This window comes from Cervus elaphus, chromosome 18 (genome assembly GCF_910594005.1).
Source record: "Cervus elaphus chromosome 18, mCerEla1.1, whole genome shotgun sequence".
NCBI classification, from domain to species: domain Eukaryota; kingdom Metazoa; phylum Chordata; class Mammalia; order Artiodactyla; family Cervidae; genus Cervus; species Cervus elaphus.
In genome coordinates, this window is record NC_057832.1 from 117,192,815 (window position 1) to 117,209,779 (window position 16,965).

Consider the following 16,965-nt stretch of genomic DNA (forward strand, 5'->3'; position numbering starts at 1 on the left):
CTCCCTTTACTTCCCAGGTGGCTCAGAAAGTAAAGAATCCGCCTGCAATGCAGGAGGTCCCTGGGCTGGGAAGACCCCCTGGAGGAGGGAATGGCAGCCACTCCAGTGTTCTTGCCTGGAGAATCTCATGGACAGAGGAGCCTGACGGGCTACAGTCCCTGGGGCTGCACAGTCAGACACGACTGAGCAACTAACTCTTACCCTTTACTAAGTTTAGTTGAAATTTAATGTGTTTCATCCTTAGTTTTATATTAAAGCAGGATTTTCATTTAGTGTGTTTTTCTTTTAATAAAAAGCAATTCAAGTTTACCTGCTCTGTTGGCATTTTCCAGTTTATAAGGCTAATGTATTCCTGAATTTTCCCCCTCCCTCAGTGGATTTCAGTATTCAAGTACTGAGTTCCGGATCATGGCCCTTTCAGCAGTCTTGTACGTTTGCCTTGCCATCAGAGGTAAGGATGGGTTCCTTTTCTGTTCCTTGGTGTTGGGCAGGGGTGAGAAGGGGCACCTTCATGCCATCGTGCCTGCAGAAGGCCTTCCTGCTAGCCGAGCCGTGCCCAGGCAGCCGTGAGCACTGGCCGGAGTGGGGTCAGGAGGTGGCACCCCCGGTCCCACTCAGCAGCGATGGTTTACTCTCGGAAAGAGGACCTTGTAGTTCTGTGATGAATGTCGTGGTGGTCCCTACTTGTCCTGAACTAGAGACTTGTTTTTTTAATACTTTCAAACGTGTGTAAATTAATGGACTTCTGCAAGATAATAAACACTCGATATTTGTATTTCACTTTTATGTCAGCATTTTGTCCTGTAAACTCAGGCCAGTGTCTGTGTTTAGAGATGTTGACCGTAGGAGGCGCTGAGGTACGTGTTTGACGAGTGCTCTCCCCACTTTGTACGCAGCTGGAACGGAGTTACCAGCGATTCACAGCCTTTTACGCCAGCCGTCACAGTGGCAGAAAATTGACGTGGTTATATCAACTGTCAAAAGGAGAATTAGTAACAAACTGCTTCAAAAACAGATACACTTTGCAGGTAAGATCACTTTTTATTTCAGAGGTTTTTTTTTTTTTTTTAAATACAAAATGAAGATAAAGATGAATTATAGAAATCCATCAATAACATGCAACAGAATCTAGAGTTAAGCCTTTGCAAAATACTACTGAGGTTAAACAACTTGGATTTTATGAGTCGGGGAGGTGCGTTCTTTGTGGCTAAGAGAGAAGTTACTCAGTAATGCTGAACCTCACTTTTCTCCTCCACAAGAGTCGGGGAGAGGGTGTTAATGCTTGGACTTTGTGTGCAGTGTGAAGACTAAATGAAATTAAAGGTATTTTAATAGGTGTTTGAGGGCTTCCCTGGTGGCTCAGCAGTAAAGAATCTGCCTGCCAATGTAAGAGATTCGGGTTCAGTACCTGAGTCAGGAAGATAGGTTGGAGGAGGAGATGGCAACCCACTCCAGGCTTCCCGTTCTTGCCTGGGAAATCCCATGGACAGAGGAGCCTGGTGGGCTGCAGTCCATGGGGTCGCAGAGTGCCACTGACACACTTTCTGCTTGACACACACTGAGTGTTCAGATAGTAGCTTTAGAAGCTGGAGTTTTATTTATTTAATTATGATGATAGCTCTTTTCCTTTGACGGGGCAGTTTCATATTAACGGCAACCTCAGCACTCACTGCGGTGCTGAGCACCACATGATGACCAGTGTCACTTGGCTTCCGTTTTATTGCTGAGAAGCCAAGCGTCAGCCTGACGAAAGGGACCTCTGGCTCCTGGCTGATAAGAGCCCAAGTTTCAGTTAAGATCTTGCCCCTTAAAGATTCCGTCTTGAAGAGGGTTCACTCGTGTACTTATAAGCTTATAGAAGCAATTATAAATCTATAAGTGTTAAGAAACTTCTGACTGCATTTTGCAGACTCAGCCCGCTCATTAAACTTTCAGTAATTCTACTCTGATAAACTGAAGTGTCTGATACTCCATTACACCAGGTCCAGAGGTCTTTATCAGCTTGAATGTGGATTTCTGTACAGAGTCGGAAATGACTAAGGCTACGTAGCAGCAGCAGCAGCAACCCTTGAGCAGCGTGGGAGTTTGGGGCACCGACCCCTGGGCAGTTGAAAATCTGCACAAAACTTAGAGTCAGCACCTCGCATCCAGCGGTTCCCGTACACCTTCAGATTCAACAAACCGCAGATCTGTAGCACTGTCCTATTTACTGTTGGCGGGGCCAGAAATCCACAAATAAATGGACCCACACAGTTCAAACCCATGTCAAGGGTCCCCTATGCAATTGAAATTGTTTTCTTTATTCCCAAGTATACATAGAAGAATCTCTGAGTTCAGACTTCATTACCTAAAATTTCAGGCGCCCCCCCCCCTTTTGATCAGTAGACATTATGTAAACTTTATTGAGATTATTTACATAAAAAGATACCCATCTTAAGTATTCAGTTTGCATCATTCAAGGGTCAGCTGTATTTACATAGACAAAACATGTGGAAGAAAGTGCAGAATCCTCAAGTGTCTGTAAAGGTGGGGAGGGGCGTCTTTCAGGAAGAAGCGGATCGTGGTGGAATTGTGAGACGTGTGGTATTCCCACTTAATGGATCGGCTTTGTTTTTTGCGTCTATTCAGAGCACTGGTTTCTTAAGTAAGTTCTTGTGGGAGTTGCCCAGCATTTAGCTCTTTGCTCTCTCTCCTTCGCATGGGGCCCTGAAGGCATCCACATTCCAGATGGCCATCCTGCTCCAGTACAACACGGAGGACGCCTATGCCGTGCAGCAGCTGACGGACAGCACCCAGATCAAAATGGTATTCCAGCCTCTGCGTCCTGGGGAGGGGCGGCTCCATGACCCTGAATATGCTCTTCTTCCGGGGCTCAACACTTGACGTGTTAAAAGCTTTAAACTCAGTGTAACATGTGCCCCCGCCACACACACATCCACATGGCACGCTGTTCTCTCATTCGTTTAGCTTGTTCTCAGCCCTCTTTCCAGCTAAGCTGTCCCTTACTAAACTTCAGTTTTCACCAAATGTTATCCTTCCTGCTACTGAGTTACATTTCACATAACATAGAATTCACCATTTTATTCTACTCAGTGGTTTTTCACGGGGTTGTACAACCACCACCATCATCCAAGTCCAAAACGTTTCCATCACCGTAAAACGAAACCAGTACCTATCAGCAATAGCCACTCTCTACCTTCGTCCTCTTTTTGTGATGGAAAAACTATATTCCAGTATATGGATGGACCACGTCGTGTCTATCCATTTATCAGTTGATGGACATTTGGGTGGCTCCCACTTTTTGGTTACTATGAGTAACACTACTTTGAACACGTGTGTAGGTCTTTGGGTGGACGTACTTTCAGTCCTCCTGGGTATAAACCTAGCTGCGGGGTTACGGCCGTGGTAACTTAGGTTGCTCTTTTGGAGGCACTGCCAGACTGTCCCACAGTGGCTTCCGCAGCTGGTGTTCTCAGCAGCAGAGAGAGTTCCCCTTTCTCTGCATCCTTGCCAGCAGGGTACGCATCCGTTTGGTGGATATGAAGTGGTGCCTCGTTGTGGTTAACTTCATGTCCCCAATGATGTTTATGCCCGCTTTTAATTGGGTTATTTGTCATTTTGTTGAGTTGTAAGAATTCTTCATATATTCTGTGTAGTAGACGCTTTTCAGATAAATGATTTACAGATATTCCCTCTATTCTGTGGGTTTTCATTTTCTTTATCATGCACATGGTTTTGATTTTGATGAAGCCCACATTATTATTCTTCTGTTGCTTATGCTTTTGGTGTCAGTGTCTAAGGAATCATTGCCTAATCCAAGGTCAAAGATGGTTCTTCCCCTGTCAAATAAAAAGTCAAAAAAAGTTGACTTTTTATTGAAGTATAAATTAATACATTAGTTTCAGCTATACCTCATAGTGATTGGATATTTTTATACATGTTTTTCCCCTATTGGTTGGCACTGGCAACCTTGTCAAAAATCAGTTGGTTCTAGATGTATTTCTAGATCCTCAATTCTTTTCCACTGATCTGAATGTCTTTTCTTATGCCAGTACCACAGTGTCTTTTTGTAGTAAGTTTTGGAATTGAGACGTCAAACTTTGTTTTTTATCAAGCTTGCGTTAGCTGTTCTGGGTCTCTCGTACTTCCATATAAATTTCAGAATTAGCTTGTCTGTTTCTGCAAAATAGGCAGTTGGAATTGTGATGGGGATTGCATTAAATCTGTAGGTTGCTTTGGGAGAATTGCCATCCTGACAATATCAAGTCTTCTACTCTGTGAACATGGATGTCTTTCTGTTTATTCAGATTGTCTGTAATTTCTTTTAACTGTGTTTCATAGTTTTCATTATGCAAGCCTTTTTACACTTATTTGGTTAAATTTACTCCTAAGTATTAAGTTTGATGCTTTGGGTAATTTACTTCTCTATGTATTTTATTAAGTTTGATGCTGTTGTTAACGAAATTGTAAATTCATTGCTGGTGTAGAGACGAACAGTCACCTGTTGGATCTTGTGTCCTGCAGTCTTGCTGAATGCATTTATTCTGGTACTCTTTATGTGGATTCTTTAGGACTTTTTAAATATGCAGTCATGTCATCTACAAACAGTTTTGGTACTTACTTTGTCTCCTTGGGTGTCTTTATTTGTGTTGCGTGATTGCTGTGGATAGAACTTCCTGTAGTGCTGAGTGGAAGTGGTGGGAACGGGCGTTCCTGACCTTGAGGGAAAGCTTGAGTGTGTCACTGTGAGTTCTTCTTAGATGCTGTTTACTAGACTGAAGACGTTCCCTTCTATTTCCACAGTGTTTTGTGTTTTAGTGTTTTCATCATGAAAGAGTGTGGGCTTTGTTTAAATGCTCTTTGCAATGACTGTGTGCTTTTGTCTATTAACATGTGTTATGTTGATTGGCTTTTTAACTGTTGAACCACCCTTGCATTCTTGGGATAAATACCACTTGGTCATGGTATATAATACTGTTTATATGCTGCTGGATTTGGTTTGCTAGAATTTTCTCGAAGATTTTTGCATCTTTATTCATAGGGAACTTGGTCTGCCATTTTCCTGTGATAGCTTTGTCTGGTTTCCGTGTTAAGGTAATATTGGCCTCATGGAACGTGAATTAGGAAAGTTATTTATTTTTGCGTCATGCTTCAAGTTAGCCCAGAATACATTTTCAAGTTCTAGTAACACAAGAATTTGCTTCTGTGCACGTAAGAGTCTCTTTTTTTCCTTCCTCATTCCTCACCAGAAGGAGGAGACTAAAGTTACAGTGGAGGCTCAGGTTGCCCCCAGACCGCGGGGAGGGCTCTGCTCTGGGGAACCCCCTTTTCGGAGCTGAGTGGCCCCTCGCTCCTCTGTTCAGCCTCCACGCCAGCCTCAGCCAGCTGTTCTTGGGGCACTGACTCCCCCCAGGGTGGGGGCCACTGCTCCCCACTTCCCTCTCCTCCACGAGGGCTGTTGGCTGCTCAGTCTCTCTGGCTCGTGAAGACAGCCTCTGCAGCCGTGCCCCCGGCGTGGCCACGTCCTCATCCGGCTCCAGGCTGTGGGCCGGTCAGCACACCAGAGGCCTCTCCAGCTCGCCTGGGCCAGGATGGCCTTCCCCTAAGGGCAGGGGGGCGCATGAGCGTCCTGGCGGCTGTCCCACTGCATGGGGTCCCGAAGCCAGGGCGCTAAAGGAGAGCTGAGACAGGACGGGCCGCCCGCTGTCTGCACGCAGAGGCGGCCCGGAGGCGTAGGTTCACCAAAGCTGAGTCAGCAGCAGGGTCTCGGCGCCACCCCTGTCGTGTTGGTGAACAGAAGGCGCATCCAGGCTGGTGAAGCTTCTGCCCATTCTTTTCAGTGCTCAGGGTCCAGGACGCCCTACGAAGATGTAGTCCAGGAAGTCGGTCTTACATGCATTCTAGTCTTTGTTAGTAGAGCTGTCAGTTTGGATCCTGGGTGATCAAGAGCAGAACGGGGTTGTGGGCACTTTTCAGAGTAGGTTTGGGGAGCCGCCAAGGGGCACTGCCCTCTTTTTCCTCTGGACATATTCTACTTAGGTCACTAATTTTTCCCCAAAATTGGATTCTGTGGGATTGGCTGTGGTTCTTACTACAAAGAAAAAAAATGCATCTCCTCTTTTTCTCTTTAATGCAGGACATTCTGGCACAAGTCCTTCAGATTTTACTGAAGTCCAAGTTACTGGTACGTCCGTGTCCTTTGTACGTTAAGCTGGAAGAAAGCCGTTTCCTGAGATGATGTTCTAACAGTTGTTTTCTTACAGGTCTTGGAAGACGAAAATGCAAATGTTGATGAGGTGGAATTGAAGCCAGATACCTTAATAAAATTATATCTTGGTTATAAAAAGTAAGGAAAATCTGCTAAGTAGGTGGTCCTAGGCCGCAGACTTAGCCCCTGACCCCAAGCACGCACCCGGGTGTCCCCACACACGGGCTGTGAGCTCAGTTCAGGCCTCTGCAGGGGCCTTTGACCTCCTCTGGCCATCCCGGGTGCTTGTCCAGTTGACTCAGTTTTCGGGGTTTTCTTCATTTGGTAAAGGGCTCACCTCGAAAGCCTAGCCCTCTGTGCCCCCGTGTCTTGATGTTATTTCACTTGACAGAGTTTGGGGAGAGCAGGTTAAGGAGCTGAATGTCCTGGGACACAGCCGTCCCATTGCTGGCAGCGTAGGACACCGCTCCTTCGGGAACTAGGGGGCCTTTCACAGAGATGACGTGGAAACGGCCTGGGGAGGTGGGAGGTCATCGGGCATGCTCTCCATCCTCTGTCTGGGGGGACAGAGCACCTTTTTAAGACTGAAAACAGAAAGCAGCCTTTACTGCATGTCTTTGAAAGCAATAGTGATTGGTCTCCTCGATTTTCTTGACAGCAAAAAATTAAGGGTTAACATCAATGTGCCAATGAAAACGGAACAGAAGCAGGAACAGGAAACCACACACAAAAACATCGAGGAAGATCGCAAACTACTGATCCAGGTGACCCTGGGGGCCCAGCCCCTCGCGCGGCAGGCGGGCCGCCCACAGCTGGGGGGCGCTTCCCTCGGGCTGTGTGCTGCTGGGACTTGGGAGAGGCGGCCTGGATGATGGATGGTTCTGGGTGGAGTAGGTGAGATGCCCAATGAAACAGATGAGAACAGTGCGTCCACGAAATGGCGGCGGGGGTGGGGGGGGTGGGGAGCGAGGGTCGTCCGGTGTGGGGCTCAGGTGCCGTCTGTGGCTTTGAGGACTGAGTTTCCTCATTTTAAAAGTGTGTTCTCGTTGGGTTAAATTACTAAAATTGCTGCTCACAAGACCAAAACACTTTAATGTTTGTTGTGTTGGCGCCGAAACCAGCAGATAGAATCGGCCCCCTGCGTCCTCGGACCTGCAGTGTTTGTTCCCTGTTCGGAACCCAGTCTCCCACACAGAGCGCCCCTGCAGGCTTGTTGCTCCTTCTCATTACAGATAAGTTCTGGTTAACATTGTGGAAAACAAGGTCTTTATTTCCTTGGTCACACAGGCGGCTATTGTGAGAATTATGAAAATGAGGAAGGTCCTCAAACACCAGCAGTTACTGGGAGAAGTCCTGACTCAGCTGTCCTCAAGATTCAAGCCCCGGGTCCCAGTAATTAAGGTACAGGATCCCCCAGCAGCAGGATTCAGTTGATTATTATCTCAGGAGACTTAAAAGAGGTGGTGACTGTCACGGAGGAGTTTGGCTTAGTCACCTAAAATGAAAAGTGAGAGTGAAGTCGCTCAGTCATGTCCGACGCTTTGCGACCTGTGGACTGTAGCCTCCCAGGCTCCTCCATCCATGGGATTCTCCAGGCAAGAGTACTGGAGTGGGTTACCATTTCCTTCTCCAGGGGATCTTCCCGACCCAGGGATTGAACCCGGTCTCCTGTATTGGGGGCAGACGCTTTAACCTCTGAGCCACCAAGGAAGCCCATGTAAAATGGGTTTCCACAAAAGAAAACAGGCCAAATTCTGAAACGGTCATTTTGAGACGTGGAAAATCCTCAGCATTCCGCTTGCTGAGCTTCTCGGAGTGAACAGTGGCCGGGAGTTTCGGCGCCCGCCCGGGAGCCTCCTGCGTGTGCTTAGCCCGGCGGCAGGCTCGTCTCTGCGGACGTGGCTCCTCTCGGGGCCCCCGGGGGGGCCTGCAGCCCCTGAACGACGACCCCCAGGGTCGTTTCACACAGAAATTGGGCGGCTCCTTCCCCTTCTGAGACCTGAGGCTGGCAGGTTGAGGGGGGCGGTGGGAAACCCTGGGGTGAGGCGCCTCAGAGTGAGGGGGGCACTGCGGGAAGTCAGACGGCGCCCCCCGCGGGGCCGGCCGGGGGCGCCACCCCCCGGAGGGGTGGGAGAATCCGTCTCTGTTCCGACGGTAAGTGTGCTTTTCTTCCCCTTCACGGCCTCTCCCTCCTTGGAACCCACGCGCAGAAATGCATCGACATTCTGATCGAGAAGGAGTATCTGGAGCGAGTGGACGGGGAGAAGGACACGTACAGCTACCTGGCCTGACCCGGGGGTCTGAGCGCGGGCGCGGCCCCTCGGCTGCGGACCCGGCAGCCCCGAGCACGGCGGACGCCCGCCCGGCCCCAGGCCCAGGCCCCCGGCGCGCGCGCGGGCCCCGGAGCTGCTCAGGACCGCCACACTTCACGTCTGTACATACGGACACCGACGCCATTTAACCTAATTTAAGACCGGAGGGGGGAACCTCCCGCGCCGAGGGCTGCATGCGTCTGCATCCGAATCAACCATTGGCCACGCGAGCCCCAGCTGCCGGCCGGGGCCCCTCGGAGGCCGGCAGTCCTGGAGAGCGGGTCTGAGGGACCCACGTGTAATCTGCTATGAGAAAACCATTTGTATAGTGTGTTTCATTTTTTAATGTGTGAAAATAAAGAAAATTAAAGGATTTCTGTACAAGTCGCATTGGGTTTTTGTTTTAAGTTTTACTAATTTCTATCTGTAAATAAAAGATATAATGATTGTGCAAACGGGCCTTCCCTGGTGTCTTCCTGAGGCCCCGAGGGCCGCCCTCCCGAGAGGGAACACGGTTAAGCTTTGGCCGTCCAAGCCCTTGCTCGCCTTCTCCTCCTGGAGCGTTGGCCGTCATTCCCGTGACCGCCTCCAGCGACCGACGCCCAGGAGCCTCCCTGCAGCTTCTCTGCGGACCCTCGTGGTGCTGGCCGGGCTGAGCCGGCCGCCTCCCTGGAAGCACGGCCGCTGGTCACGGGCCTTCGTCCCGAGTCGGGCTCAGGGGCCTCGTCCACCGCCAGCGCCTCCCTTTCGCCTCCGGCCCATCTTGACTCCGCATCTGTGGTCTGGTGGTTGGCTTGCAGCCCTGTGCGGTCACTTCTCAGCCTGAAGACAGATGGAACGGGAGGTGGGAACAGAGGCCCCCGGCCGGTTTAGTCTTTTGGGCTTCCTGGGCCACATACACCATGCGTGGCTCTCCAGAGCGGAGGTGTGGACATGCTTGTCAACACCTGTGCCATCTCTACCTGCCCTGAGGCCTGCTTCTGAAAGCAGGGCCAGAGGAAGACACCCAAGCTACTACGTCCTTCCAGTTTTTTGGACCAACCTGGCACCTAACAGGTTAGTTTTTTACAATTTAACAGTTAAACGGGTTATTGAGTAATAGACTTAAGCACTTGTCTAACGGTTTCCATGTTTGCTTTAGTATATCTTCTTTTTTCTAACAGTCTTATAAAGAGCTCCAGTGTATGCACCAGGCAAAAAACAGTGCCACCCCCCCCCCCCCCCCCCCCCACCCCGGGGAACCCCCACCACCCCCAGAGCCTGTAGTGTCCTGGGGCTCCAAGGACCACCTAGAAACTGCCCTGCGAATCTCCGGCTGGGAGCTGAGACCACAGCTCTGCCTCTCCTGGCAACAGTCCACCTGCCCCTGGGGCAGACGCGCTGTTAATCCCCACAGCCGCTTGCCGCTTGGGTCTGAGTCCCAGCAAGAGTAGGAAGGTAAATTGCTTTTTTTAAAAAAATTTTTATTGGGAGTGCAGTTGATTTACAATGTTGTTTTAGCTTCAGGTATACAGCAAAGTGATTCAGTTACACCTGTTCCCACTCAAGATTCTTCTCCATACAGGTGATTACAGGGTATTGAGTAGAGTTCCCTGTGCTATGCAGGAGATCCCTGTTAGTTATCCGTGTTACATATGGCGGTATGCATATGTCCCAGTCTCCCAATTTATCCCTCCCCTGCCTTACCCCATCTTCACCATGTTTGTTTTCTACATCTCTAACTCTTTGTTTTGTAGATATGTTCATTTGTACCTTTTTTCAAGATTTCCACATGTGAATGATACTATATGATATAGTGTGTCTTTTTCTGGCTTCACTTAGCATGACAATCTTTAAATCTGTCCATGTTGCTGCAAATGGCATTATTTTGTTCTTTTTTATGTGGCTGAATAATATTCCATTGTGTCTAGGTACCACAACTTCTTTATCCATTTACTGATGGACATTTAGGTTGCCTTCATGTCCCAGCTACTGTTAAATAGTGCTTCAGTGAACATTGGAATTCAGGTACATTTTCAGATTATGGTTTTCCGCAGATACATGCCCAGGAGTGGGGTTGCCAGATCACATAATAAAGAGCTTCATGGTCTTTTTTTTTTTTAACTCAAGGATAATTGCCTTACAACATTGTGTTTGTTTCTGCTGCACAACAAAGTAAATCAGATATCGACCCCCTCCCTCTTGAGCTCCCCCCACCCCTCGCCCGCCCCACCCCTCTAGGGAGGACCTCTGGGTCATCACAGAGGACACAGCGGAGCTCGAAGTGTGGTCCAGCAGCTTCCCGCCAGCTGTCACACACGGTGGGGTATCTGTGCTGATGCTACTCTCTCAATTCGTCCCACCCTCCCCTTCAAGAGGGAAGGGACCTCTTCATGGGACTTTCCTGACGTCTCTCGAGTTCCTCCAGGACGAAGAGTGTCCTTGGTAAGACCGAGGACATCCGTGAGCAAAGGCGGACTGGAGGTGGGTGGTGGGAGATCCCCTGTACGTGCCCCCCACCCTGACCCCCTCACACTGGGTGAGTCCTATTTAATGGGTGTGGAATACAGTTCCAGACTTCGTGCCTTCATTCCACAAACCACATCCTAGCCTAACAAGAACGGCCGGGCCTCCAAATACAAGCCACGAGGGTCGAGTTCCCCGGCATCCAGTGAGCTGCATTTTTCCGAACTTAAATAGTAGCTTTCTGAATCTGCCTAGGGACCGATGTTCAGCCTCTGAAGGCCGCCTAGTGCCCAAGCCCTCTGGGAAGTTCGCGCCCTGGGGGAGGGTGGTGGGTGGCAGCCTTGGCATAACCCACAGGGATTGGTCCATTGAAGGAAAACTGTGTTCCGGGCAGTCGCTGTGGTGCTGCCTCCTGACGGAACCATCTCTCTCCTAGAAGGGGGCAGGTAAGGTAGAGCCCAGGGCCAGGACCCCCTCTCTTGCAGGCTGGGTTCTCATGGGTCAAACCTCGCACCTGCCGAGAGGCAAACTGCCAGCCGTCACTGGTCAGCACCTTTGTAAGAGGCAGCCAGGGACACCACAGCAGGAGATAAAGGGTCAAGAGGCACCTGAATTTAAAATATTTTTACTGAGTATTTTAAGATGGCCTACCTATTCATTGAGGTATCTTAATTTTCCTTCGAAAACAAATACAAGATTTTGCCACACCCAGCTAAAAAATCAAACGTGCTGACTCATTTGAAGAAAATCCCCCTTACGTAAATCCTAAAAAAAATAAAATGAAGACTTTTTTTTTTTTTTTTTTTTAGGAATAGCAACAACTTGTCTGGGTGATTTGATTCTATACACATGAACCTCACCTCTCTAGAGGCAGAATGATGACTTGGTCAAGATAGGTGAGGACAGTTTTCTAAAACTTCTTTATGGAGCTTTGGTTCACATACAAAAAGCTGTGTGACTTGGATGTGTTGGACCACTTCTCATACCAGGTACTACACACACCCCTCCCTGGATCATTTGTAACAGGCTGGAGACACAAGTGTTGATTTGAGCTTTACACACACCCCTCCCTGGATCATTTGTAACAGAGGCTGGAGACACAAATGTTGATTTGAGCTTATTCTGGTAAGAGCCCAAAGCCCATGCAACTTCCAACGGAGAGAGAGAGTGTGTGTGTGTGTGTGTGCGCGCGCGCGTGAGTGCACGTACATGCTTAGTTGTGTCCGACTCTGCAATCCCATGGACTGTAGCCCACCAGGCTCCTCTGTCCATGGAGATTCTCCAGGCAATACTGGAGTGGGTTGCCATGCCCTCCCCCAGGGGAACATTTCCGACCCAGGAATCATAACCAGGGTCTCCTGCATTGAAAGCGGGTTCTTAACCAGCTGAGCCACCAGGGAAGCCCTCTAATGGAATACTTAGGTTCTTGCAAAACGTCCACGTTTGAAACCTTTCTTGACGACCTACCTACAAATCTTAGAGTGGGCTTCCCTGGTGGCTCCGCTGGTTAAGAATCTGCCTGCAATGCAGGAGACCTGGGTTCAAATCCCTGGGTCCGGAAGATCCTACCTGCAACCTACAAATCCAAATGACGCAATTTGTGCGTTGATTTCTGGCAGTGGTGGGGCAGTTGAACACCTTGGGCAGAGGTGGGAATCCAGAGTTGGAGTCATTGACTGGACACTGAAGTCTGGAGGTTGAGTGATCCAGACAATACTGAGCGAGAGTTAGGAAGCAGTTTCTAGGTAGAGGAATACTTTTTTTTATAAACTGCAAAATGTTGAAACTTTTGTCATGCGGCAGTTAGCCGGAGTCTAAGGTGCTGCCTGTACTTGGACGTCAGGACTGTGGTCAGACGTGTGGGTCTTCATGACCACTGGGGAAAGGCTTAGGGACCACAGACACTGACCCCCCTGTTGTCGGGCTCGTCTCAGTGGACAAGGTGTGATCCTCCTAAACCATGGCAACCGTGACTGCATCCATATCCTGATGCGGTAACTCATCCCACTCACCCTTCTCTGTTCTGTTGGGGAACTAAACCCGCCAGGCTCACAGTGTCAGTTATTACCTCGGTGGGAGAGCAAGGGGAAGAGAAAAAAGCACATATTTAAACTTGGTGTTCTGTGTGAACTGAACACGTTGTGTCAAGCTCTCTTCTTTCTCCCCCCATTCCAGGTAAAAGAAAATGCAAGCTGACAAGCTAAGGATGCTCTCGATCACGTGGGATGTGGCCATGGCCGCAGCCCAGGATTTCTGGTCAGGATCTCTGCATCTGTGAGGTCAGTGGACCGGTTCCTGGAGGTACGCTGCTAGTCGAGGAATGAAAGCCCACGGTGTGCAAAGCGCACACACAGGGCGGTGCTCCCAAGCCCTGCCCTCCATCGGGGACAGCTGCTGTCTTCTGCTGCAGTTGGGTCTCTGGTCACATGACGGGGAACAAACAGGCTTCATGGGGGCCGCATGCCAAGGGTGGGATGTGGCAGTCAGGCAAGCTCGGGGGCGACTCTCCCCGAATTGGTCAGCGATGCCTCCTGGGTGGAGTGCAGAGACCAGGTGTCTCAGCAGGTTGCAGGGAAGCTGAGGGGACACAGGAGATGCACACGTGTCTTTTTCACTGTCAGGCCAAGGTGAATGAACTGTATTCCAGGACTCTGCTCACAGGCTTGTGCATCGAGGTAGCAGAAACCAGCCTTGTGCATGTTTGCGTAACTGGAAAAGGAAGGTGTTCTATCTGAGCATCCCATTCATGTTACAAATCAATGAAAACTTACTGAATGCTGCCGTCCTGGGCGCTCCTACCACCGCCCAGCCTGAGGAACAGCTTCCCGGGACATTAAGGGTGTCTTATTCCATCAAGATCTAGAAGTAGTCTGGTTGTCCCCGTCACATTTCTGAAAGGCTGTATCTAGTGGGATTTAGCGCTAGATCGTTCGCAGGAATCTCCTGTCGTTTTGGAGAACGAGGTTCAGAGGGCGGGCACCTGCAGGCCTCTCAGCACCGGGGACGTGCCCCATCCACCCTGGTCTCAGATGCGAGCAGTGATCGCTTGCTGTGTCTTGTCTCCTTAGCCGGTATGTATGGTATATGGCAACATGTTTGCAGTAGTATTTATTAAAATGCCTAATACAGGCAATACGTGTTATACCCAGTTCCCAAGATGGCTTCTGACAAACCAAAGGGGTGAAATGTTTTTCCCATCACTCAGTCCTTTTCTAAAACCAGCTGGAGAGGCGGTGTAACAGATGACTACGACAAGGAGAAGTTCAAGTATTCTTTATTCAAAGTTGAAAAATGTACCACACTGCATTATTGCAAAAATTCACTGGTACAAAACACTTTGCAGCTGGTGAGAAGGCAATAAAAAGTTGATTTTTTTTAAACTCATTACTATAAATTATTCTTACAGTACTTTGCAAATTCAGAATTTCAAACTGCATTTTCTTTTTCTAAATCGCCCACAGTACTCGAGGTTCCTGAAGCTAAGGCCGCTGTTCCGAGAGGAGGGGGGAGGAGGTAGCACGCGTCAAGGGATCTCCATTTCTCTTTCGATGCCCACGTACTTCAGGGCGTCGGCCTGGCTGTATCTGAAACAGCGGGAGGAACAGGTGAGCCAGCACGGCCTGAGACCCAGCCCACTCAGCACGGCACACACGAGCCCGTCACTGCTGGCTGCACAAAGGCGCCTTCGCAGAAGGGGTGCAAACATTCCAGCTACAAAGGGGCCAAGCTGGACAGAACTGGCAATAACGCCCCTTCCCCAGCCAGCCCCCTGCCCCTGAAACCAACTGCCCGGGAAGGCAGGCCCGCAGGGGGGCTGGTATTGAGGCCAAACACAGGGGGTGCAGAGCACCTTAGTGAGCGGGCCACGGGCCCCTTGAAGCCAGGACAGCACAGAGGCCAGAAGAGATGCCTGTGACTCTTGCCCCTGGGTGAGCCCTAGGGGTCCCCCAAAAGGAAGGTGCCCCAGCTGCTCCTCCTGGGAAGATTTGGGTTGGAAACAGCTCCACACAGGCCCCAGTGTAAGACACTTCTACACAAAATACCAAGCTTCTCGATGAGATGTATAGTCAGCCACAGGATTTGTTCAACTAAACATTCCTCTGACTACATTTAAATATTCTATAACTTGTCAATTGTCCCCAGAACTTGACAGTATAAAGTGCCAGCCGGATGCCCAGCGGCATAAGCACCCCCGCCGCGAGCCTGTGCTCAGCACCCTGACAGCAGGCATGGACCCTGAAGGTAAAAATGGAGCTTTCTGCGTTTTTTTTTTTAACTTTCGGAAAGCATGACTTTATCCTGGAAACGCCATTACCCAGCACCACCCATGGCAAATCACCAGCCCCGACGGAAGCCGGCCTCTGGCCAGAACTCAGCGTCCCGGCAGAAAAGCCCTTGGAGACTAGAAACCAACCTGTAATCGAAAAACAGCTCTTCACCAGTCTGGATGGCTCGCTTAGCAAAAATCCCTATCCTGTGATCGCCGTTGACCATCATCACTGCAAAGAGAGGCATGGGGTCAAGGCATCAGTGAGAACGACCCAGGAGAGGAGCTGACAGTCGGGTAAGGAGCCCAGAACCACTCAGGACGCCCTGCGGGGACTCTGCCCACCTCGGAGCACCTACCTTTTGCATAGCAGTTGGGATTTACTGAGTGATTTGCAAAACGAATCTTGTTACCCTTACGGGTTGCATCCACCACAAAATCTAAAGAGAAAAAAATAAGCATAACCTAGCAAACAATTAGTTTTAAATCAATAAATACAAGGTTATTATGATTCTGTAAAAATATAAGTGGTTATTGTTCTTTAGAGTTTGCCTTCAAAAGCAAGTAAATCATTCAACCAAGTTCACCTGGTAAGAAATGACCTCTGGAAGAAAATGCTGCCCTAGGTTAAAAAGAGATTCTTCCCAACATCATAAATATCTTCAAATTAGTTTTTTTCATGTTACTGGTTATGAAACATGCAGACCACCTGTTTCAGTGGCGAGACCCCCTGAGCAGCACGGGTGTGAAGCGGGGACCCAACCACCCCGATGTCCTCCCCCAGGATCAGGGTCTGCACGCGCGTGTCCCCGTCCATCCTCGGGACCCTCAGGGAAGTTGAGGAGGCACTTCACAGGGCGGGGCTCCAGGCCCTCCCAGGTGAGAGGCGCCTGGGAGTGGTATCCGCGGCAGGAGGGACGCAGGAGAGTCAGGCTGTGGAGTGGAGCCAAGGATGGCTCAGAGCCCGGGCCGCCGCGGCCCCCCTTCCCCGGACAGTGACCACTCTCTGCACGCAGAACCCGTGACCGCCCACTCCCCAAGTTACACTCTGCAAACCTGGGGGGAAGTGAAACTCTCTCAGTCATGTCCAACTCTTTGCAACCCCATGGACTGTAGCCCACCAGGCTCCTCTGTCCAAGGAGTGCTCTGGGCAAGAATACTGGAGTGGGTACCATTTCCTTCTCCAGGGGATCTTCCCGACCCAGGGATCGAACCCAGGTCGCCTGCACTCCAGGTGGATTCTTTACCAGCTGAGGCCCCAGGGACGCCTTTCAGCCAACAGCCTATTCCTAAGCCCAGCCCCTTTCAAACAGCTGACACCGGGGACGGTTCATGTCATCTCTGCTGCTTCAGCCCCTGAGGTGCGGCCTGGGAAGCAGAGGGGCGCCGACCCCCCAGCGTACCGTTGTTCAAGTTGAACAGAAAGCTGCACATGTACTTGTCATACACTTTCCCTCTTCTGTCTGCTTCATCTTGAGAAATAATCTGAAAAGACAGACACAGGGTGAGGTGATTCAGGATCAGGTGAGCCTGGCAGAACACAGCCAGCTCATCTGAAACGTTCAGGACCTTGACAACACTCAACAGAGGGTCCCTGGCCAATTTCTCTTTGTCAGAGAACAGCGGTGGTTTTAAGGACTCTTAACTTAGAAATACTTCCACAGCTTTAAAGTAACTGCCTGGAGAATGTGAGTAACCTGAGTCTCTTTACTTGGTACCAAATGCAGCCAGCC

The 16,965-nt window shown here is 49.9% G+C and overlaps 2 protein-coding genes across 8 annotated transcripts in view; one reads left to right on the forward strand and one right to left on the reverse strand.

Annotated features, from left to right (window-relative positions):
• CUL1 (cullin 1) overlaps positions 1 to 8,975 on the forward strand; it is an 89,262-nt gene extending 80,287 nt beyond the window's left edge. For all 3 annotated transcript variants that reach the window (XM_043871653.1, XM_043871651.1, XM_043871652.1), the window contains exons 15-22: positions 375 to 451; positions 897 to 1,028; positions 2,713 to 2,805; positions 6,137 to 6,184; positions 6,264 to 6,346; positions 6,867 to 6,972; positions 7,496 to 7,609; positions 8,419 to 8,975. In XM_043871653.1, the coding sequence (XP_043727588.1) occupies positions 375 to 451; positions 897 to 1,028; positions 2,713 to 2,805; positions 6,137 to 6,184; positions 6,264 to 6,346; positions 6,867 to 6,972; positions 7,496 to 7,609; positions 8,419 to 8,499 (734 nt within the window). In that variant the 3' untranslated portion in view covers positions 8,500 to 8,975. The remainder of the gene's footprint in view (positions 1 to 374; positions 452 to 896; positions 1,029 to 2,712; positions 2,806 to 6,136; positions 6,185 to 6,263; positions 6,347 to 6,866; positions 6,973 to 7,495; positions 7,610 to 8,418) is intronic.
• A 5,248-nt stretch (positions 8,976 to 14,223) lies between these two features.
• EZH2 (enhancer of zeste 2 polycomb repressive complex 2 subunit) overlaps positions 14,224 to 16,965 on the reverse strand; it is a 56,329-nt gene continuing 53,587 nt past the window's right edge. For all 5 annotated transcript variants that reach the window (XM_043872207.1, XM_043872205.1, XM_043872206.1 and 2 more), the window contains 4 exons: positions 16,636 to 16,717; positions 15,592 to 15,672; positions 15,380 to 15,464; positions 14,224 to 14,549 (listed from right to left, as the gene is read on the reverse strand). In XM_043872207.1, coding sequence (XP_043728142.1) covers positions 14,489 to 14,549; positions 15,380 to 15,464; positions 15,592 to 15,672; positions 16,636 to 16,717 — 309 coding nt within the window. In that variant the 3' untranslated portion in view covers positions 14,224 to 14,488. The remainder of the gene's footprint in view (positions 14,550 to 15,379; positions 15,465 to 15,591; positions 15,673 to 16,635; positions 16,718 to 16,965) is intronic.